Source organism: Pelecanus crispus, chromosome 1 (assembly GCF_030463565.1).
Source record: "Pelecanus crispus isolate bPelCri1 chromosome 1, bPelCri1.pri, whole genome shotgun sequence".
NCBI lineage: Eukaryota > Metazoa > Chordata > Aves > Pelecaniformes > Pelecanidae > Pelecanus > Pelecanus crispus.
The window spans coordinates 39,776,331-39,799,820 of record NC_134643.1 but is presented as its reverse complement, the minus strand read 5'-3'; the positions used below and the strand labels follow the sequence as shown (position 1 = coordinate 39,799,820).

The 23,490-nt window shown below is 40.1% G+C and overlaps 1 protein-coding gene across 5 annotated transcripts in view; it reads left to right on the top strand.

The window, feature by feature from the left end:
* Positions 1 to 23,490, top strand: part of GRIP1 (glutamate receptor interacting protein 1) — a 235,898-nt gene that overhangs the window by 115,628 nt on the left and 96,780 nt on the right. For all 5 annotated transcript variants that reach the window (XM_075705821.1, XM_075705806.1, XM_075705814.1 and 2 more), the window contains exon 2: positions 5,890 to 5,970. In XM_075705821.1, coding sequence (XP_075561936.1) covers positions 5,890 to 5,970 — 81 coding nt within the window. The remainder of the gene's footprint in view (positions 1 to 5,889; positions 5,971 to 23,490) is intronic.

Here is a 23,490-nt window from a genome sequence, read left to right as displayed (position 1 = left end):
TCTACCTCTGTACAGGTATGTGATTCTCTACTGGTCTGAGGTGTAAGCAACAGCACGTGGAGCCGATCTTACTCCTCCCGTACACCGAGACAGCTGAAGGTATAGCCAGCTGAAGATATAATGTGCTTCCTCATGGAGTCTCGGGACTCACATTAGTTGGAGATGCTTCACAGTGGGGAACATTTGAGGAACACCTCCAATTTCACTTAGAAGCTACATGATGAAACTTTAAAAGGTTTAAATTCAGTTCTCCCTTGGCCAAAGAATGGCTTATCCTGTAGCAAGACATAAGTAAGCTGTTGAAGAATGAAAATGAAAAACTGAAAGATGGAAACTCTCTGTTCTCCCTCCTGCTTCCCCATCCACTGCTGAAAAAAATTAATATAGCTTCCAAGCTCCTCAATATTAAAAAATTCCGCTGCATTTGAAATTCCTCACTTAAAAATTTGGTGCCATGTTATTTCCCTTGTTCCCAGGGGAATGCAGGCTTTGCAGAAGAGAAGCAGGTACGAGTGGTGATGTAGAGCTGAGAACGAGCTGTTGTGTAGGAGAGACAGTGAAGGGTCTTCACATTTCCTCTCCATGTAGGAAAACCAAAGTGGCAGCTGCTGAGTTCTTCAGTAGCTGTTCCCAGCTGGGCAGGAAGAGGCTTCCCCTTCGTATCCGACAGGACGCAGGCTTTGGACGCACTTACTGGGTTCAGTAGTTATCACTTGGACGTGTGGCAGCAGCGGTGAAGGAAATGTCCTCTAACCGGTTGTGAAGTCTTGAAGGAGGGAGTGCTCTTAGACTTTACCACATCTGTAAACAACATCCTTGTGTCAATAGCTTTCACAGCCACCTGGAGAGATACACAGATGATTCAGTGGCCATAAACTGCCTGATACATTGAATTCCTGGCTTGACTGTTGAGGAAATATCTTTAGGCTTTCCTTTTATTCCCTCTTATGTGCCCCCAGTTGGTATCCTTCAAAGGGTATTAAACTGAATACAGCAAATATCTAAAGATTTCATATGGTCATTTTGCTAGCACAGTACCAAGCACTTTATATAGATACATATCTCCATACACATTGTCCAGTGTATAATCTTTGTAGGGTTACGTTACTGTTGGTTTGTTACAGTGTATAGAGCCCTTAGTCTTGGACAGAGTCGTCATCGTCCCCCCATATAGTAAGAGCAACACAGAACGATATAAATGGGTCACAGCATGGTCCCTAACTCAAAGAATGAATTATTCAGTTACAGGATGGAGATGCCAGCGGGTTAAAAATAGGCAGGAAAGTGCAAAAAGCTGTTTATCTGCCTCACAGTCAATAGCTAACGGCAATAAGCATGCAGTAATAGCTGTAAGCAGTAGGAGTACTTGCCTGTCCGCTTGATTGTTATCTTTGCAGTCTTTAATTAGAAGAATTGTGTGCAGAGCTTCGAAAGGATGATATGTGAGCTACTGTTACCAGTATTTGGGGCTGTTCCGTGAGGACAAGTAAAAGGAGGAAACGGGAAGATCATTTTGCTTTGCTGGTTAAGAATCTCAGTAATCCGCAAGGCGTCACTTCCGAGATTATCTCTGTGTTCTGCTAGGAAGGAGGTGAATTAACACAGTGGGCATCTTGTTCACTATTGCACATTTACAACTGCAAGAAACATGCAAAGTATGAATTTTGGGGGGAAACGACCCTCCCTGTTAACAGCATAAGAGGGTTGGTTTCCTGCAGTCACTGGGGGGAAGAGAGCTGCTGGCGTAGCAGTCAGCTTTATACAACCTACTGACTTGCTAGAAATTGTTTACCCTGGGCTGTCTGATCTCTTAGCCAGAGGAAATTAGGAGCGGGGGCGGGGCAGGGAAAGCCAGAGATGTAATTAATGTGCGGCTCCAAGAGTGCATCTGCATAGCTAGGCCAGTCCCCCCACCTGCAGTGCCATTCCTCCAGCAGCGGGCAGGGGCTGGTGCACTGAGCGGCAGGGCTTGCAGCTGCCTGTCTGCCTGTTCCAGGTGATGTATTAGTATTAGGGGTGTAGCTAGGTGAGATTTTTGCTTCTCAATCTAGCCTCTTTCTCCCTTTGCTTTGTATGTGTGGCTTCTTAAATGCGTCACAGCTTTACCTAATTCTGAGGTCTTGTCTCCCGTTGGGGGGAATGCTTCATACCCTTTTGCTCCTTTGCTTTTTCAGGGTGTTGGATTTCATCTCCAAGAAGTCTGTCTGTGCTGTAGAGGGGGAAGCTGGTAATACAAAGAACTCAGACAAATCCCTCTAGGCACTGCTATCGTGAGACATTTTTGCATGTTTTAAGACCCTCTCTGCTAAGCGGATGGGGACAGCCGTAACTTATAATTTGATAACAAATTCTTGTAGCCACACATACAACTTTGCTAATACATACAAACAGGTTTTTCTGTGGTTTTGACATTTCAGGGCTGTCAGGGCTTCCCTGTCTCTTTAGTTACTTTGTTCTTTAGGATGGTATCTATTTCCACATCTGTCTGCTCTTTATATTACTTTCCTGTCTCAAATGGGCATCTCAATAAGGCTGTTAGCATTCTTTCTCTGGTTGGTTATATTTGTTTTCCTTTGCTTCTGGGAATCCTTTACACTGATTTCTAGTTATGTTGCAGTGTGATTTTACTGTCAAATGGGCATTGAAAGAGAATTCCTTCCTGTCCTGAGAACAGCTTCCCAATCCAGTGATGATACAATGGCTCATTGTTCTTTCCCAATAATAATTGGGCATATTTTGCATTAACAAGGGTTCAGAAGTTTATGAAGCAACTTTTAGGGCCTCTTTTTTTGCTATGAAAGTCTGTAGACAGATTAAGAAATGTAACACAATTACATGCCTACAGTACCTAACCCACATAAATATCTGATAAGTTTTCAATGTTAATATGCTTAAATTGAAATACTAGCTTACTGTTGTGGTTTAGCCCCAGCCACCACGCACCCACTTGCTCACTCCCCCTACCCCAATGGGATGGGGGAGAGAATCAGAGGAGTAAGAGTGAGAAAAACTCTTGGCTTGAGACAAGAACAGTTTAATAATTGAAATAAAATAAAATAGTAATGATAATAATAACAATATGTTAATAATAATATACAAAGCAAGTGATGCACAATGCAATTGCTCACCACCCGCCAACAGATACCCAGACAGTTACGGTTTATATACTGAGCATGACGTCATATGGTATGGAATAGCCCTTTGGTCAGTTTGGATCAACTCTTCTGGCTGTGCCCCCTCCCAGCTTCTTGTGCGCCTGGCAGAGCATGGGAAGCTGAAAAGTCCTTGACTAGTGTAAGCAGTACTTAGCAGCAACTAAAACATCAGTGTGTTATCAACATTCTTCTCCTCCTAAATCCAAACCACAGCACTATGCCAGCTTCTAGGAAGAAAATTAACTCTATCCCAGCCGAAACCAGGACACTTACTCACATATGCAGTCCCAGTTATCTTTCATATCTGCCAGTTGTTATGTAGAAAATACTAGACTTTTTGCTCAGGCTCCCTAGTAAGTAATTTGAATGTGCCCTCCCCTCGTTGGTGCCGCTAACCAGAAAGATTTGTGGGCTTGTCCATTATTCTGAACTCGGGATAACCGCAGGTACTCCCAGTGCAGTGCAATACTGGGGAAATCCAATTGCAGCATGAGATTGTAGCTGATTTACTCTTTTGCTCTGTGACAAAGATTCAATGAAAAAGGTCTGGTTGTGAAAATTCTTCTTTCCTTTTTGCCCTCTTTCCAATCTGATGAAAATAATTCATGTGTAGTAAGTCTGACTAGGAGAGGACTGTTTTGTTTTATAAATTGATATATTTTTCATATATAGGGCATACATTCAAATAGGACCCAAAAGTCATCACCATCTGCTGGTTCCTGAGAAATTGTATTATGTTTCCTGCCCACTTTTTAATAGAAACATGCGCCTCACACTATCTGCTGTCACATTCAGCACCTGCAAATAAGTAATAATGGATAGGACATGTAAGCCACATGTTATTGATGAGCTCTATTTTTTTTGGTATTGATGTGACTTAGCAAGGCTGTTCAGGAGAGCCTTGTCTTGAGTTTGAGCTCAGTGGTGCCTCTTCTATGAAAGAAAAAAGATAATCCTACTTCCTTCAGAAGTTCTAGTTCACTTTTATTTTACTTTTTTTCTTTAATGAGGGGATGTATATTCTGTATATGCAATAATAATAGCTTTTCCGCTTTCCTCAAATGGAAAAATAAAGCTTTACATGTCTACCTTTTTCTTAAATTGTGTAGCTGGATCTATGTTAATATTTTTTCATGCTTTTGTATTTCCCGTAGCTGACAGTTTTATTTTCTTGGAGTTTGTACTAGCATACAGTATAGTCAAACCCGTTATCTTTCTCCTTGTAACAATGTAGTCCTAAAGCAACAGGAATTCATTTTACTGTAGAAAAAACAATTATATTGGCTGTTGAGGTATTTTACCAATATATGTTCTTCATTTCTTGCTGCATTTTCATCAAGGAGCATGGCTATAAAACAATATTTTGCCTTTTGCTTTCTTTTTTTTTTTTTTTTAATTCATTTAGGTTTTTTGTTACTGCATCTGCCTAACAGTAGCAGAGTTCATTGCAGAGGTTCTGGTTTTAAAAGCCAACCAGCTCTTCTCGTCGCTTCTTTCTGAGACCTGGTTTTAAATCAGCTTACGCTGACCAAAGCCTTGTCTCACTTGTATAAAAATGGACTACTGTCTTCCACGCAAGTTTCTAAAGGAGTTTGAGACTTTGCAAGACATAAATAGTGTAATCAGCAAAGAAGGCTTATAACGTTGAGTGACAGCTGAAAAGAAAAATTGGTTCTCCAGAAAACGTTTATATGGTTCTACTTGATCTGAGGATGCTATACCAGATAACGTAGTCTTTGATTCCTTCACTCATTGATCTCTATTTAAGCATGTATTCATGCACATGCTGTACATGCATCGGTCCTTTGCAACCTGAACGAAAATATGCAAATAGAAGGATTTGATAATACTTTAAAGTGTTAGAGCACTCGATTAAAGGACAAGCAAGACAGAAGCCTAATTTCTTCTGAATCCTTTCTTTTGATTGAAATAATAAAATGCATAGTATTATTTCTTCTATTCACATTTCTTTCCTTAGCTTATAGCTTGTCCTTTTTAAAGCTATGATATAGTTGATTTTTTCCTTACCGTCATCCTGCTCTTAAGAGGCATGTAGAAGTGACTCACTTTCTGCCTAGCGCTGCCTTTAACTGGTGACTCATCTGCTCATCCCACCACTAGTGGTCTCTTATGCACTGAGGTTGACCAGTAGGTGTTCCACGTAGCCTCCTGTTTAGACACAGACTGTTACAGTGCCGTTCTTCAGGCATAGATGTGCCTGGCCTGTTTGGCAACAGCTTTCTGATGTTTTCCCCAGTCAATCGTTACGACAGAAAAGGAACCACCCACTGGCAGATCCCAAAGGAAAAGGAGTGCATCTTTACAGCTGGAATACTCAAAAGCTTCTGCAAGCCTTTCACTCCTGAACAGGGTACCTGGTACCTCTCTCACTTGAGTCTTTGACATGTGAAGCTTCTTAACACGAGAAAAAGGAAATTTCTATGATTATGTTAAAACCCAAAAGGCCTTTGTATATCATGCCTGTCATCAACTAAGGGTTATCTCTGATTTGAGTTTTACCCCATCCTTTTCAGCTCTGCTATTCAGAGCCTTTGTCATCAAGTCTAAAAGTCACATTGAGCATTGAGTCAGCATTCAGAAATGCCCATCCTCATCTAGCTCACAGCAGCTCTTGTGCTCTGCATTGCTAGGTCACACAGTATTTGGGTTAAAATTACGTTGTTTTTAACATTATATTTAACAGTAACTGGAAGTGTTGCTTGTTTCTGTTTAGATGAGAGTCCTTACACAAAGTCTGCAAACCAGGCAAAGCCACCTGATGGAGCACTGTCTGTGAGGAGACAGAGTATTCCAGGTAAGACGTGCTTTGCTTTTTATAACACCTAACTTGTTTGTGAACAGCAAGGTAATACTAACCAAAATTTGACTAGTTATAAAAAGCAAATAAATTACAGTTACTACCAAGTAACTTTATAAGGGAGGTTCCATGGGAGCTGTAAGGAGTTTCCGCAGTTAGGTTACCTTGGGCTTTTGCTGTGAAGAACATCCCTGTGTCTCTGTCTTTTGCAGCACATTTCAGAGATTGATCACAACAACCTTTTCATCAGTATTTTCAGGCCCCATGAAATCTATTCTTTGATACCTGTTTTCAATGGTATAGGGAGATTGGCTCATATTTTCCACTGCTGATCGGACGGGCTCAGAAATCTAGCAGAGCAAAACTCTGTCAGAGTTCTCATCTTCACATGATTTTCTGCCACACGTACGCCATCCTTGTCTTTTCTGTCATCCTATCGCACAAAGTTGGACCACTAGATCAACAGTTAAAAGCTGTGATCTTCGAACCTGCGTCTCTTTTAATTACTTCAAACAAGTCTGCAAAGTGTGCCCATGAAAAGCAAGTTTTGTATGTGTTACGCAGCAATCTAAAGGGATTTTCACCTCAAGTAAAATTTGAGATCTTTTAATAAAAACAAATGCACACAGACAAAGGTTATGCAGAGGCAGAATAACTGATGTTGCCAGTCTCACCTCAAGCACAGTAACCTCTGACTCAAAGGGACGATGTATTGCAATAGAAATCAGAAACTGTAAGGTTATGTCACTGACCTTCTAATGACTAATGTTAATATTCTCTGCACTCCATGGCCTTATTATTGAACAAAGTCACACAACCCACAGGGAGGCTATGGATACAGGGGATGGAGCTCAAACCTTTACCGCTGCCAGGCTCAGATCTCATCCCAGTAACTGTAGTGTTTCTGAAGGGCCAAAGTACCTGTTTTGTGGATGCTTTGAGTGCATGTTTGTATGTGTGAGAGAGATGGATAATTTACTGTTGCTCATAATGAACATTTTTGTCTGTTGAAAACATCCTAGTGTTTTAAAGGTTGTTATTTTTATGGTAGAATCATGAAGATCATAACCATTGTGAAACGACAAGACTTGCAGCATCCAGCGTACAGTTAGTGTTATGAGAAACCCTTTAAATATACAAACACCAACAAGATTTTTTTTTTTCTCCAAGTCAATACAAATCAAGATTCATTGTTCTTCAGAGTGAATTAAGACCTCTATACAGGTACCTGTTCAGGTAAAGTTTTAGCTCATAGGTCGCTAATATTTAACATACTAAGTATATACTTTTTTTTTTTTTTAATCTTTTGAATTTTTTCACTGTGAACTTAGTAATTGTCATTTATGGTGTGGTTATTGTATTTATAAAACACCTATGCTAAGGTACAAATACAGGCTGAAGTTCATAGTTTCATAAGACATTTTGAGAACTCCTGGTGATTTTCAGTTTCAGAGAAGGTCTGATGAAAGTTAAAGCGGTGCAATTTTTCTTTAGAGCATTTGATAAGATTAGGAATTTCAAGTGTTGAATAGTCATCATGACCGATGACCATTTATTTTGAATTTTTTTAAAAGTTGCTCTGTATTCTGTAGTTTTTGAGAGCATTGCAGATAAATCTTTCCTGTGTGCTGTGCATGAGTCACAGTTTGTTCAGAGAAATAATACTGAGAAGTGTTTGGTGAGATGTACTCTGTTTCATTTCAGGTGTTCAGAAAAAAACGATCTAAGCTTATTTATGTTCTTCAGCTTTTAGTATAGTGAAGACATTTATCTTAACGCGTTTTTGAGTCTCTTAACCTTAGGAGCCCCAAAGGTTAAATGAGACTGAGCTGTTTGGATCTTAAAAAAATAGTCATTAAAACTTCTTCATGCCCTGACAAATTCACATTCTAGCACAGTGGATGTTGTGGATTTAGATACATAAATACCTTTGTAAAACTAAGCACTGTTTTGGGAAGTAAATTGAACATTTAGGAGTTGACTGAGGTTTCTGAAAATAACGCATGAACTTTTATATCACTTGGTCACTGAGAAAATTTGACCCCACATTTCATATGTAAGCTAGCACCTTGTAAACAGCATCTATTCTTGCTTGTCTGTAGGCAATTTATCTACATTATGGATTAGTCTTGACACAGATGCAGACGCATACCAGCTAGCCACCTTGTCTTGGCCATATAGGAGTACTAGTAGTATTAAGTAGTAGCATTAACTAGTTTGAGACCAGAAGTAGTACAGCTGCTTTTGCTTGGGGGCAGGATCTGGCTTCTGACAGTATGTAGGTCAGCTCCAAATAGCTTTTGAATTGGAAGGTATGATGCAATGAACCTGGTAAATTCTTCTAGACCTGGATGGAGACATTTCAGCCAGAGTTACTGTCAGTAATCCTTACATGGAGAGCACACAGTGTATGGAAAGCATTCATTTCTATTCCCTATGCCTGATAAAACATCACATTCCTGAAGTGCTGTTTTTTCAAGCTTGAAGCATGGCAGTGCCTTTGACAGTCTAGCTGTCTAAGCCACTTGATATTCTGTCATTCCTGAGACACGGACAGCAGATGTCCTATTCCCAAGGAATGCTCTGGCCATTGAATCAGCCAAGAGAAAACTTCCGGTTTTTAGCAAGGTAAATGATTTGGAATGAGCTTTGCACAGGTTTGAACAGTCTGTGGAAAAAATACTCACAAAAATATATATCCAGGATGTGTGATGTAAATCTTCCAGCATAGTGTGGGATCATGTAATCTCCCTATGCCTGGTAGAAGTTCCTTCTCATGACATTTGAATTCACTTTAAAGGATTCTAGTGCTCCTTTCTTTGGCCAGATATCAAAAAGAGGAGCTTTTGTTGCTGTGAGACCTGAAACTACTATACCAACTGTAAACCCCAAGAGGTTGTTTTTATCCTTCCATGTGAGACTGTATTGAAAGTGCAGTATTGATGAGCAAAGACCGAATGCAGAGAGATGTAATATAATTCTATAGAGGTTACATGGAGCTCAGGCTTGGTTTATTTTACAGGAAAAAGACGTTGAAATAATCATTTTATAATGAAAGTCAAATGAGCACATACTGTGAAATCAGTGCACTGAGTTTAATTCCTTTCATCCCCAGAAGCAGAGAATGGATTAAACATCTCTCTGGAGCAGAACTTGCTTGCTTAAGATGCAGAATACATTATTCATGTGACGAGACTACATGTCATATTTATCATGTCTTCACATGGTGCAAAATCAACAAGCAACAGATCCTTTCAAAGGGATTTACAGAACTGCTGAAATTGTAGTTAATTCAAATTATATGCATTAATATAATTGCAGTTTGAAACTTGGACTTAATTTTGCAGCTGCGTAGGAGTTTAGTTATATATACATGACTGTTTGAAACATTATTTAGCTTTACGGTCAGAATTTCTTAACATAAAAATGAGGCTTGAGGTAATGCCAGCATGACAAGCAGCCTGCAAAGTAAGAAACAAACAGATTTTCTCCTCTGAACCTTTAAATGAAACCTTATTGCTACTCTGCCCATGTAGTAGGTCACAGAAACCAAGGGGGCGAGTACTGTGCCTCATTCAGGAAACTATCACTGTCGAACTAGTGCTTAGGCATGTAAATAATAGCAACATGTTTCAAAATTCACAGGTAAGACCCTTCCCTCAGAATCACAGATGCAGTTAAAAACGTCTGTCATTTAAAAATAAAGTTTTTGATACTCACTTGTTAGCTAACCTCTTGAATCCCTAGGTTTAGATGGCCGTAGTTCCCATTGAGTTCCTGAGCTGAGGTTTCCTCCTGGCTTGCCAAGGGTCCGAAGCGGTGCCTAGCCAAGGGGAAGCATTACGTCAATAGCACTTGAGTCAAAGGTGTCGTTCCTGTGGTCACTTATTTCTGCGGGAGCTTTAAAAAGGGCATCAAATATTCCAACAGTAATGAAACAATGTCAAGAGCTGATAGCACTGTTAAAGAGTCACTTTCAAATCAAGAAGACTTTAACATGTGCTTAAAGATAAGCATGTTCTCAGTGCTGTCCTGAATATGGACAGGATGAATAGCTGCTCCCACGCTTTCCAGACTAAAATCCAATGCCCTCTTATCTGGTTTAACAACATGGAGAAATCTGTTGACACTAATGCTGTGCAAATTGTTCATTTCATTTAATTATTTGTCTATTTGCAATTCACTCGCTGAAAACTGGGGGGATGGAGGGGAAAGAAATGACCTGACACAAGCATAAAGATAATTCTTCCATGAAACAAAAAAAAGACACCATAAATTTGAGGCTGATTAAAATATTTCATAGAATCTCCAGCAAAAGTTTCATTTTATTTTTAGTCCAATTCTGTATGTGCTTTTTATTGAGTCTTAAAAGTTACTATTATTAAAAAAAAAGTCAGAAACCCCACAGTTTTTAAAGAGCTGAAATATTTCAGCTTCTTGATGTTTTATTTTTGCTGGCTGAAATCATTAGTAAGTTTCAGTTAAATTCTGCAAATAGTTTTGGTTGGGTCGAAAGTCTGGTTTTTTAGGGAAAAGCTAATTTGTACCCAATCTATCTGACATTAAATTTAAAAAATCCATACTTTTTACTTCTTGCATCTGCTGACTCAGACATCTGCACTATGAGAGACTTCTAGAAATGTGAAGTTTTATTGCCTGAAGTGGTCAAGGGCTCAAAACAATGAGTGCAAACTGCAGTCTGGGACAGCTATTTGAATCATCTGTGAATTCAGAGATTTAGTTTAGCTAGGAGGATTGCAGTCATGTAGCTGTCTCTCTCCTAAGTAAATTCTTGTTCAAAGAACCAACGCCAAATAATGAGGAGACAGAGTTAGAATATTTCCTCAAACAGAGGAAATTTCCTCTTCTCTGGGACAGAAGAATAACACAGCTGCCTGCCCTCCTCAACACACCTACTAAAAGGTCCGTGAAGTCTTGGCCCTCATCATGTTGTCTTCGATCCACTGTTGTTTCACCTCCTGCCTAACCCTTGTGCTCCAGCTGTGCCAGCCTCTGGGACCCACCGGAGCCATTACACCTTCCCAAATCTCATTGCAGCTACCTTCTACTCCATGGTGATACCTGATCTGTTGAACAGGCAAATTGTCTGTATTTATGGTGAGAGTGCATGCCAACCCTTAGAGAGAAAGACCAAACCTCGATGTTATAAACCAACCATGGGAAGCCTGTTTTTCTCTCTAACCAATTTTTTTATTATTATTATTTGTCATTTGCAAGTTTTGTATGCAGTTGCAGGGATATGCTAATGGGTCAGTTGTTAAAATAGGTCACTCTGCTCTGAAGGAAAATTGTCAAGACTTTGAAGTCTGAAATTAAAGTGACCAGATTTTTCAGTTCCTTTGTACATACGTGAATACTGCACTTTCTTTCCACACTACCTGATTCTTTGAAGCATGCTATAATACAGGTTTCCTATTTCAGCACAGTGTTTGATCTCAAAAACAGGGCTAGCCATCAAACTGGAGGGAAAATACAGAGTGAATGTACAGCCCTGAGCGCATCCTCTGCAGTGGCTCAAGCGCTGGTATTGCTGTTATTAGCAGTTTTGCAGCCTCATTTTGGGGAGTTTGGTAACAGAATTTTAATGCAAAAATGAAATGTTAAACAAACATAATTTTAGGGTAGGCTGAATTTTGAACTACTGAGCTCGAAGGGAGCACACGCAAATCAAAGAACCTTAAAATGCCCTGGAAGGATAATATTTACAGAGCTGATGCTAAAAAAATAATTACTGTATGATGTAGTGTCCTCAGTAATTGCTTAGGACACAAAATATTCCTAGGAGAAGTCATAAAATACTAAATTATTGTAATAAAAACAATAATTAATGTCCTGGGAATTTTCAGGCTCCGAAATGTTTAAATACACAATGTATATGTCAGTAGAAAGCAGTAAGGCAGTTTTCTTCTTATCCTTGGCTCTGAACACATACAGGTGCTATTTAGCTGTTTACAAAAATACAAAGTACGCCTTTTTTTCCCCTCCCTGACCCACAGCCTGCTGTGCAGCAAATGTTCATATTCTGTCTCAGGCTATACCAAATGTGGCTTTCCTGAGGGGTTTGTCTACTGCCCACAACTAATGAACTCGAATGTAGGTCAGCTGGAAGCTGAAGAATTTTAAAGACCACTCTACTTGATTCACAGCGATTTGGGGGTTTTTGTAACGTATAGAAATGTCTGTTTAATCCTGAAAACAAAAATATATTCCTATAGGAAAACAAGCAAAGGTTGTGAAGAAATAAGAAAATAATTGAGAGTTAAAATATACATATAATTCCAGGATCTAGTATAGATTACAGTTAGAGGCAGAACATGTAATCCAGTTACGATGTGCTTGAGTTGCCGATATAAAATTGTATTAGCTGAATTTAACGTTTGTGAGCTGAATTTAACATTTGCGTGTGCTGTGCTACAATTTAACTGAGGAAAAGGTCTGTACGGCACAGTATACTACTAGAATAGATAGAGTGCATTATTTTTTCTTTTACAAGATAATCTCGGAAATAAGGGAAAAATACGGAAAGTAATACAGAGAGATAGGAGGAATTGAAAAAAATCCACATGGATTAAAAAAAAAAAAACCCAACACTTCTGGTGGTGATCCAAGGATACAAGTTTCATTAAATGACACTGCTTAGGAGGGAAGACTGCTCCCAGGTTATTCTTCTTGTAGCTCAGCTGTTAACGTCTGAGCCAGGCTCACAGTGACTGACAAATGTGACAGACAGATGATCCATCCCCGGTGGGTGGATGCTTACCTATGTGCAAACACACCTCCAGAGCCAGTTCTGTTTTCCCCTGTGATTAATATGGCATTGGCCAGACAGCGGGCGTTCAAAAATAGCTGTTCTTATGCTTGCAGTGAACTTGGTCCAGTTCCCTCAGACTTCTGTGTCAAGTGAAACCGCAGAAGACGTAAATGGTCCCGGTATTTTTTGACGGAGTGCTGCTAACTTCAGCAGCCCCCTTTGCATCATTTGCTACAGGGCAGCCACCTTCTCAAGCGATGTCGCTTAACTTGTGCAGACCTCAGTCACCTTTTCCAGCCTCATCAAAAGAAACCTGCCTTGCCTTTGACTTCAGCTTCCCTCAGATTTTGTAAGCACTCCGATTTCACCGATGCTGTGCTGTCTTGCCCTAATCCTTCATTCCCTAGCAAAATATTAAATAGTCTTCACTGGCTAACTGGTTTTATAGATTAAGAGCATGATTTCCCTGAGGAAACCTGTCACAAAATCATTCCCTTTTTCATAGTTCATCATTCATCATAATTTCATCAACTTTTTCATAGTTCTCATTGAGGAAAAAATAATTCATTGCAGAATTAAAACCTGAAAATAATATATATATCTGAGTAAAGGCCAAGTTAGGAAGTTGAAGTATGCATCTACGAAAGCATTTTCCCTGAATTTGCATTTGTCTCATAGACACTTAGTTTTACTGTGTGCTTTTTAAAATCAGCACAGAATGCTCAGATTTGCCACTGAAGAGATTTTTAGCATTTAGAAATCCATTAGCAATAACCTCCGCAGTCACAGTTATTATGGTAACTACCTTGGGTGATTTCCTAGCAGAAGCAAGTGTTTTGACCTGTGAAATGCAGATCACAGGCTAGTAAGCTTTTCTGCACTTGAGGTGTTTATTGTATCTGCAAAGTCGTTTGCTGATTTTCATGTTTGATGAGAGGCTGCAGTTGCTGTATCATCTACAGTCTTCCCTGTGTGTTTGTTTAGCCTGCTGGAGGTTTATCAAATGGTCTGTGAAGCATCTGCAGAGCTATATGTCTTTTACTTCTCGTCAACACTAGAAATTCCTGAATTTGCTTTCACATATTTAATGTTGAAAGAAGTAAGATTTCTGCCTTATCCTCCCTCCCTTCCACCAAAACAACTTTGTTGGAATGATTTCATATATGGCATTCATGTAAACATGTTTCATACACAGATAAACCCAAAAGAAGTTTAGCTCTTGTAGGAAATGAAAAAAAGCCTCCTGAGTTCTTACCTAAACAAGATCGCTGATGATTTATTTATAGATTTTCATTACAGATCAACAGTTAGCCCGCCATGCCAGTGCTTTTCAATACTGAAAAGGATTAGAATAGGGAACAATCTAATTTCATTCCTTTCACCATAAAAGAGAAAGAAAAGGCATTAAAGGCAATACTGTACATGAGGAACATGGTGCTTTTTCAAATATACAACTGATATGAGGTCCGAGAAGGTTAAATATCTTTAAATTATTTTCACTTCTATATAAAAGTTGATTATGGGCACTGCCAGTAGCAGTATTAGTTGCTCATGGTACCAAACACCTTCATTTATGGATATTTCGATTTAGTTGCATATACTTTTACCAAACTACAGCTCTTCAAAATAAAATGTATTAAATTATTCCAGCTGCAGTTTTTCCGAGCAAAATCAGTTCAGCTCTATGTGGTATGATGAGGATGAAATCCCATATAGTATCTATAACACCATGACAAAAACCTGTCTTAGCTATTTAGCCCTTGCACACGCACATTTTGGGGCAGAGATGGCAATTTTGAGCGAATCTTTCTGTATTCAGCAAGCGTGCTTGCAATGCGTACATGTGCAGGTACTCCATTGGCCATTCGTTAGTTTGAAGCACAAGTCCCTAGCACCTGCCTCGCAGTCCCTGTGACACCACAGGGTTTCTCAATGGCACCTGGGACCTGAAAATATGCTGGGAAGCATCAGTGCGTCTCCTTGGATTGAGAGTCCTCTCTCCTAGTTGTTTTCCTCCACAACTTCAGCATGCTCTCTGAACTCCACAAAGGGAAAACATCCTTGTGATGATTGGTTTCATTCATTTTAATCAAAGTGTTGGTGATGTCTGTTGAAAAATTTATTCTCCTTTAAAGGCTTCAGTTAGAAGAGGGAGCAGGCTGTAGAGGCCATGTGAGGAGAAACTAGGAAAAAACCAAAGATGGTCAAGAGTAGGCTTGAGAGGTATGGAGACCTAGTCTCTGAAAGAGAAGCTGGACAGGCTGGGTGAGTTTGGAAAGAGGGAGGAAAGCCATATGCTTGTTAAAGGGCATGGCAAGAGGTGGCAAGCACAGGGAGGCCCGTAACCATGTGGTTGTGTAACTGATCACAGTCCGTTCCTGGCTGAACACAAGACTTGTCAATCCCAATCATCTCTGCTGTCCACAAGAAGTTGTAAAACTCTTCTTTTGTGAAACTGGACTTTGACTGTCCTTCGTGGAATAGAACAGCCCATTATAGCTACCAGAGGTTCTTTGTTGTTCTAGGTGACTGAGAAGCTAAAGCTTGATATTGACCTCTTGAAAACTGCTGCAGTTCCACAGGATAGTATGGCTGGGCTTTCATGGGGGAGGAAGGGGGGTGTCTTCAGAAAAAAGGAAATTACACAAGAAGAAGATGCACGAGGATACTCAGGCTCCCCAGTCTGTTCAGAAGTGAGGAAACATATTAAAAAAAAATTCAGGCAACATCTTTTTCTCTTGGGTGGAAATCTATTTAGACATTCTTGTCTATACTACTATCAGTCCAGTATTGGAGCAAAACTGTGGATTCAACAGAAAAACTGATTTCTGCGTTATTCCGTCGAGACAATCCTCCTGGATCCAGTATCACCAGAGAGGAAGACTAAGCAGTAAACCCATGGATGCAGACTGAGTCAGTGGATTCAGAAGGGACTGAACAAATTAATTGACAATGTGTAAATACTACTAAGACTGAGAAACATCGTACCCTCTAATGTGACAGTACTGGATGTGGGGGACCTGTGGCAGGACTGGACTGGACAAAGTAGACAGGCTCTCATTTTCTCCCTAAACAGGACCTCATTTCCTTGCTTTCCAGGATGGAGCAGGACTAGATGGATTGTTAATCTGACCCAGCAGAGCATTGCTGTCTTTCAAAAGTCCGATGTTCACAGTGCTGTAGGCAGAAGCATATGACTAGCAAAAGAAATCCAAGCATGTTCCTTTAAGGTCTGAGTAATTTGCTAATCTGAGAAGTTAAGGATGATTTTTTATCGTTTGCCTACTTGGGTCATTTTGCAGTTGATAGATTCTTTTTATCTTACAGTTATAGATAATTAACTTGATTTTTTTAATGATGCTCCTAATGTACTTCCCAGTACCTCTTTAAATGAGTTAATGCATGCTTTCCATCTGGTTTTTTTTTAATCTCCCATTCAGTTTCTGCAGTGATTATAAATTCAGGGCATGAAGACAGCAAGGAAATAATGTATCATCTACCAAGATAACAGCACTGTCACACCAAAATATGCTATCCCAGATCTAGATAATAGCTTGCCTCTTTTTTTCAACTGTATCAGTGGGTCAAAGCTACTGGCTCTCACTGTAAACCTTGACTTTTACATCAAAATCTAATTTTTTCTTTTTAAACAAAATTATATGTCCATTTTGCCAATATGAAGTGGTTTAAAGTGTTTCATGTGGATGGAGAAAGGGTTGTTTCTTTGCTTATTTGTTTATTAGCATTTTCATGCTTCTTAGAATCAAAAGAGAGAAAGAGACTTTGGTGTTCATGTGTCTTCCTCATTGCATCCCTGGTATGTGGGGCAGAGATACAAATTCATGCCTCCTAGTGTAGAATAAAGGAGTTAGGCATACCGGTTTTGTCTAGGAGCTGTAAGACGACAAGTTCATTATAGCATCATTACAAACTACTTTTGTTTGTGGTAAGAATAAAGAGTTCATCCTTTCAGGTTTTACTGTATTTATTGTGAATTTACATGGAGTTCGTGGGCCAGAAGAGACCCTGGTGACCATCTAAACTAAACATACAACTTCCCTGAATTTACTTGTATTTCAACTTGTATTTGAATTGTATTTCAGAGGGACATTCAATCTATTTAAGATTGCCAGTGATATAAAATCCATCGCAGACTTCTGTAGTTAATTAGCCTCACTGTTTTTATTTCTAGCTTGAGTATGTGTGGTTTCAGCTTTATCTCATTTGTGATAAAGAGTTGTTTTTCACCAAAATTCACTTCATCCTTTATAGGTACTTCATTATGAAATCACCGCTTAATCCTCCCTTTTTTGAAGTAAACAAATTGTGCTTCTGGGGTCTTTTGCTCCCAGGCGTTTTTCTTTAACTGTTCTGAAAGCTCTTTTCTGACTCTCCTGCCCTCTCTTTGGATAGTAATACTCTTGTTGAATCGTGTCACAAGAATGAGATAAAGCATCCCAGTGACGGTTGCTACTTCACTAAATACAAAGGTGTCCTAAATACTGTTGTGTAAAACTGTCATGTTTATATGTTGATGGTCTGCATTAATTATTCTGGCCAGTGAGAGTTTTGATCACCTGTCAGGATACCCAAATCCTTTTCTGTCCAAATTAATTTCATAATTAATTTACTGGGCACTGTTGTGTTTTTTTTTTTTTTAATATACAGGTGCATACATCCATTCATACCTCTTACATTAATAGAGTGGGAGACTTTATTAGCTTTGTAGGTGATATACAGGCTAGTAGAATGCAGATGCTTATCTTTTTTTTTATTGTCTTTGTCCAAATTGCAGATATCATTCTCACTTTGTATCTACATGGTCTTGGGAATCCACTAATGTTGTGTGAATAAGTACATAAAGAAGGCTTTTCAGTAAAGTCTCATTTATTAACAAACTGAAAAGAGTACAGAAGGCAGAACAAGGAGAATTTTAACAGGGTAAAATAGCAACGAGGCCAAAATCAAGAGATTTCAATGCTCTTATTCACAGAAAACATTGGTGGAAGGACACTGTGAATATCAATCCAAGCAGGAACAAGTGCCAGTCTTCAATGCTAATTGATTTTATCAGTGAAGCAAAACGAGCCCAGTTTAATAGTTAACTCTGAGACAAGATCTTGCCAAGACCTTCTTCCCATATTAGATAACATGGTGACCCCAAATACTTGTCAGATAAACGATACAGAAAATGAGCATTGACCTCTGTGGTAGTTAAAACCCCAATGTCATAGAAAAATGAGGGACCCGTGCTGCAGCTGAATTTTAGATATCCCTGACAAACTATAAGTGATCATACCTGGTAACACAGTGTGAATACTGATCCCCAAAATAATTGCTTCTGTAAGCGAAAGTTAGAAGTAAAAATTGATAGAGGTCGTACAGGGAAATCTTGCCATTAGACCAAGACTGCAGCAAAATGGACCAAATCTATCAAGAATAACTAATGCTGCAGTACAATCAAAATTAATAATACTTTTAAATTACTTGCATGGAACATATTCATATGGGAGTAAACACATGTGCTTTTCCAAAAAGTTTTCAGGTTGAGTTCTGGCTAAAATATATGTCATTAGTTCTGGAATTGAAAATTTAGCAAGTGTATTTGAAAGTCATTATGAACTTGTAGCTACAAAACCAGATGCCTAGTAAGGAATTTCTGCAATTTTGTGATAAGGATGGTACCTAACTCTAATGAGACCATTAAAATCCAAGAGCTTTATTCCTTACTCACTAACAAAAGGTAATGCTGCAATGGAGAGCATATAGTGGATGGGAACATAATAAAAATCATGGAGCTCGATTTACTTAATCCCACACCCCAGAAAATAATAGACAAGGTGTTTAAGTCAGTCAGTCTAGCCTAAGTGCTAGCCAACTAGGATGATAGCTGGACGTGACTGTAATGTATGGTAAGATGTGCCTTTCGTGGTCTGAGTTAAGGGCACTGGGAGTCTCAGAGTATTTTTGTCAAGTTATGCATACATTCCATAGTCCCAATTTTCTCTATGTACAAAGTTGGAGTAGGGTCTAGAACATTTTATGTGCTGATCTAATGCACATTTTAATATATCCACTACCCTGTAAAAATATCGTTGACCAGTAGTCAATACATGGAGATCAGAAGATATCAGGGCATCATCTTGTATTTTTCTAATGCATGTATGATTTAAAGTTAAACATTATAACTCAAAACTGTACCAAATATTCTTATCAGGTGGTGGCAGTTAGCATTAGGCTGGTATCTCTGTCTCTATCATTAAGTCCTGGGTCTTCACTGGGGAAAAACATGATGAATGCACAGACCTGTTATGGGCTGAAGATCACCTGCTCCAGACTTTTTAAACCAAGAAGGAAAAGAAAATCCAGAGCAGAGACTCTTATTACAGGCATTCTATAAGATGTATAAACTAGATACTTCCTGGAAAATATTGCTGGTGAAGCCAGGTTGGTTGGAAGTATGAATTTTGCAGTGTTTCTAAATGAGGAAAGCTTCAGGGTAGGCAAAGTGATGTCAGCAGAGAAGTGCTGTGTCTCTTCTTTTGCTTGGCAAATTGGTCTAAATTTTTTCTGGCTTTTTTCCCCCATTATGACTTCATCTCTGCTGGGAGCGTTTGGCATTATATACACACTTATATAGTCATATTGGGGACATTTTGTTAATGTAAATCTGCCCTTAGAGTTTTGGGGATGGGACCTGCAAGACATTTATGCAGAGCGAGCTTAGAAGAAAAATCCATACAATAGTTGAACACGTTTTACAAATGCTGAGAAAAAAAATTAGGGCAAATGTGTTTATTGGGTAGGTCAGGCAGAAATCACCTTTCCCATCTATTTTCAGTCAAAAAAATCTTGGAGGAGGGGACCTTCAGAATAAGCCAAATTCTGGGAATTAAGATAGATCCTGTCTAGAGACATTTACCATTAGTGATTCTTCTGAATTCTCCAATTTAGATAAATAGCTCTGTGCAGTATTAGACACCATCAGCAGCCTTTCCTGCTGTCCTTAGGAAATCCCAAATTGTGCCTATAGGTGATGCTAATCTTTCTGGCCATTTTAATGAACTGTTTGTTGTGTACTTGCGGGTAAAGACAGATCCTATCATGCCAGACGTTCTTTGTTGGTCTAAATCTTAGCTCCATAACTGGTAAGATACACTCCCATTAACAGTGCTAAGACAAGTGTTGTTATAAAAATAGCAGAAATACTAAACGTGTCTGCATGTTTGGCATATGGTATCCTTTATGTGTATGCCCAAACTATAGGATAGGCTGTAAGTTAGGAAAAAAACAAGCTGTTAAATGTGAGTATCTGATACAAGTTAAGGACTGGAGTGACATCCTTAAACATTTGAGAAGTTATAGGTGCAAAATTTGAGTCTGTAATTAGATCTCTGGTCAGTTTATTCACCAGGAACTAATGGGCTAAAAGGAAGCAAATGAAGTGGTTTGTTGTTACTGTCAAAGTGGTAATCTGACATAGAAAAGCAAAGGTGGGGGATTAGGTTTTTTATATTTCTAAAGTCTAAGTCATGGTGCTTTTTTGCATTAAAGCGGCTGAAAATGGGAGTTAAGGAATCCAACTAGTTCAGGTTGATACATTTGATACCATACCTGGGACAGGCAAGCAATGTGTGATTTATGCCATTGTGATTGCTTTAGTCACGTGAGTAAGCCTATCACAATTTTTCAAAGCAATTTAGTAGTGTAGTAATACAAAGAAAAAGAAGATTTGCTGGATGTGGGGGGGAACATTGTCACCGAGGACAAGGAAAAGGCTGAAGTACTTAACGCCTTCTTTGCCTCTGTGTTCAACAGCCAGACCGGTCATCCCCAGGGTACTCAGGCCCTTGAGCAAGAGGATAGGGATAGGGACCAGAATGGAGCCCTCATAGTCCAGGAGGAAGCAGTTAATGATCTGCTATGCCACCTGGACGCTCACAAGTCTATGGGGCCGGATGGGATCCACCCAAGAGTACTGAGGGAGCTGGCAGAGGAGCTTGCCAAGCCACTTTCCATCATCTATCAACAGTCCTGGTTAACAGGGGAGGTCCCTGATGACTGGAGGCTTGCCAATGTGACGCCCATCTACAAGAAGGGCCGGAAGGAGGACCCGGGGAACTACAGGCCTGTCAGCCTGACCTCGGTGCCGGGGAAGATTATGGAGAGGTTCATCTTGAGCGAACTCCACAGGCAAGTGCAGGTCAACCAGGGGATCAGGCCCAGCCAGCATGGGTTCACAAAAGGCAGGTCCTGCTTGACCAACCTGATCTCCTTCTATGACCTGGTGACCCGCCTGGTAGATGATGGAAAGGCTGTGGATGTCATCTACCTCGACTTTAGCAAAGCTTTTGACACCGTCTCGCATAATATCCTCCTCGGGAAGCTGGCAGCTCACGGCTTAGACAGGCATACTCTTCGCTGGGTAAAGAACTGGTTGGGTGGCCGAGCCCAGAGAGTAGTGATAAATGGTGTTAAGTCCAGTTGGCGGCCGGTCACGAGCGGTGTTCCCCAGGGCTCTGTTTTAGGGCCAGTCTTGTTCAATATCTTTATCAATGATCTGGATGAGGGGATTGAGTGCACCCTCAGTAAGTTTGCAGACGACACCAAATTGGGTGGGAGTGTCGATCTGCTCGAGGGTAGGATGGCCCTGCAGAGGGACCTGGACAGACTGGATCGATGGGCCGTGGCCAACTGGATGAGGTTCAACAAGGCCAAGTGCCGGGTCCTGCACTTCGGTCACAACAACCCCATGCAACGCTCCAGGCTTGGGGAAGAGTGGCTGGAAAGCTGCCTGGCCGAAAAGGACCTGGGGGTGTTAGTAGATAGCCGGCTGAACATGAGCCAGCAGTGTGCCCAGGTGGCCAAGAAGGCCAAGAGCATCCTGGCTTGTATCAGGAATGCTGTGGCCAGCAGGAGCAGGGAGGTGATTGTCCCCCTGTACTCGGCGCTGGTGAGGCCGCACCTGGAATACTGTGTCCAGTTTTGGGCCCCTCACTACAAGAAAGACATTGAGGTGCTGGAGCGTGTTCAGAGGCGGGCAACGAAGCTGGTGAAGGGTCTGGAGAACAAGTCTTATGAGGAGCGGCTGAGGGAACTGGGGTTGTTTAGCCTGGAAAAGAGGAGGCTGAGGGGAGACCTTATCGCTCTCTACAACTACCTGAAAGGAGGTTGTAGTGAGGTGGGTGTTGGTCTCTTCTCCCAAGTAGCTAGCGATAGGACAAGAGGAAATGGGCTTAAGCTGCGCCAGGGGAGGTTTAGACTGGAAATTAGGAAAAATTTCTTTACGGAAAGGGTGGTCAGGCATTGGAAGAGGCTGCCCAGAGAGGTGGTGGAGTCACCATCCCTGGAGGCGTTTGAAAAACGGGTAGATGTGGCACTTCGGGATATGGTTTAGTCTGGTCTACCCTTGATTAGTCTAGAGTGGGCTTGGTAGTGTAGGTTAATGGTTGGACTGGATGATCTTAAAGGTCTTTTCCAACCTAGATGATTCTATGATTCTATGATTCTATTCTAAGATTTGAGCACTGGTCTTTTCAGGTTAAATGAATGGTAATTGCAGATGCTCAGTGCCTGATCTAGATGGAAATTTCCCAGTGATGCAGCCTTCAGCTGAAAAGTATCAATTTATTAAACCTGAGGTATTTCATAAATCCAATGATGAAGGATAACTGAACTGCACATGAACTACTCTGGTGTGGGGTCCCCAGGCTTTCCAGGCTTCTGGGCACATGGCATGGCATACAGCTGGGAGCAGCCCAGTGTAAGCAGCAGTAACGCAAAAAGATACAGGTTACAGGGAGCAGAAGTTTATTTCATTTCAAAAACACCACATGTTGGCATATCTAGAGAAAAAAAAGGTTTTCTAAGGAAAAAATAGGTAAGTATTTTCAACAGGTGTGCTTTGAGTCATGTTAGCAGTTTCCCCTGTTAGCATCCTTGTTGAGATTCTGTACATTGCATTTTGCTTGAAATGAAAGATGTCATTGAAGTAGGACTGTTTAGCTGAATCTTTATCTGTTTCAGTCTATTTGAACATTTTAGCTATTTCTTCAATTCATAGAGACACTTAGCTGTCTGTCTTTGTCTTAACCTCCCAGTCACTGAAAGGAGAGAAAGCCATTGCAATAGACACAATGAACAAGATGTGTGTTTGAAGTAGACGTGAACCAGAATATATAGCTAGCATGTCTTAATATTAGAAAGGCAGGTAGGTGTCATCATCTCTGTTCCCTTTCACGTGAAGCTTCTGGAGGATAAGAGGAAATGTTGAAAGAAAAGCCAAAGAACTTTCTTGTGAAGCACACGTCACATTTTGGAGTTTGACAGAGGAAAGTCTTTTTTTCCTGTGTCATGTAATAATGAGACTGCTCCAGGATAATATAAGCTTCTTACATTGATGTCACATTCAGATTTTCACTGAGAACTGCATGCAGCTTCTTGAAGTGACCTGAAGATGTAAAAAGTGCCTATTGTCTCATAGGCTAATACATGCAATATTACTAGGTGCTAATATGATGCCATTTCAGTTTTCTGTGCTAATTCTGTGGCATATGCTGGCAATTTAGATGACAAAAGAAATCACATAGGTACATTCTTGCAGCTGTGCATTTTACTGTTTCGCTGCAGTGATTTGTTCAGCAAGCTTGACTATCTAAGTTAGTTCATGCAAATGAATGCATCTGTCTTCATTCCTTTTTGCCATTCGTTCATTATGCATACATTAAACCTTAGGGAATAAGTAC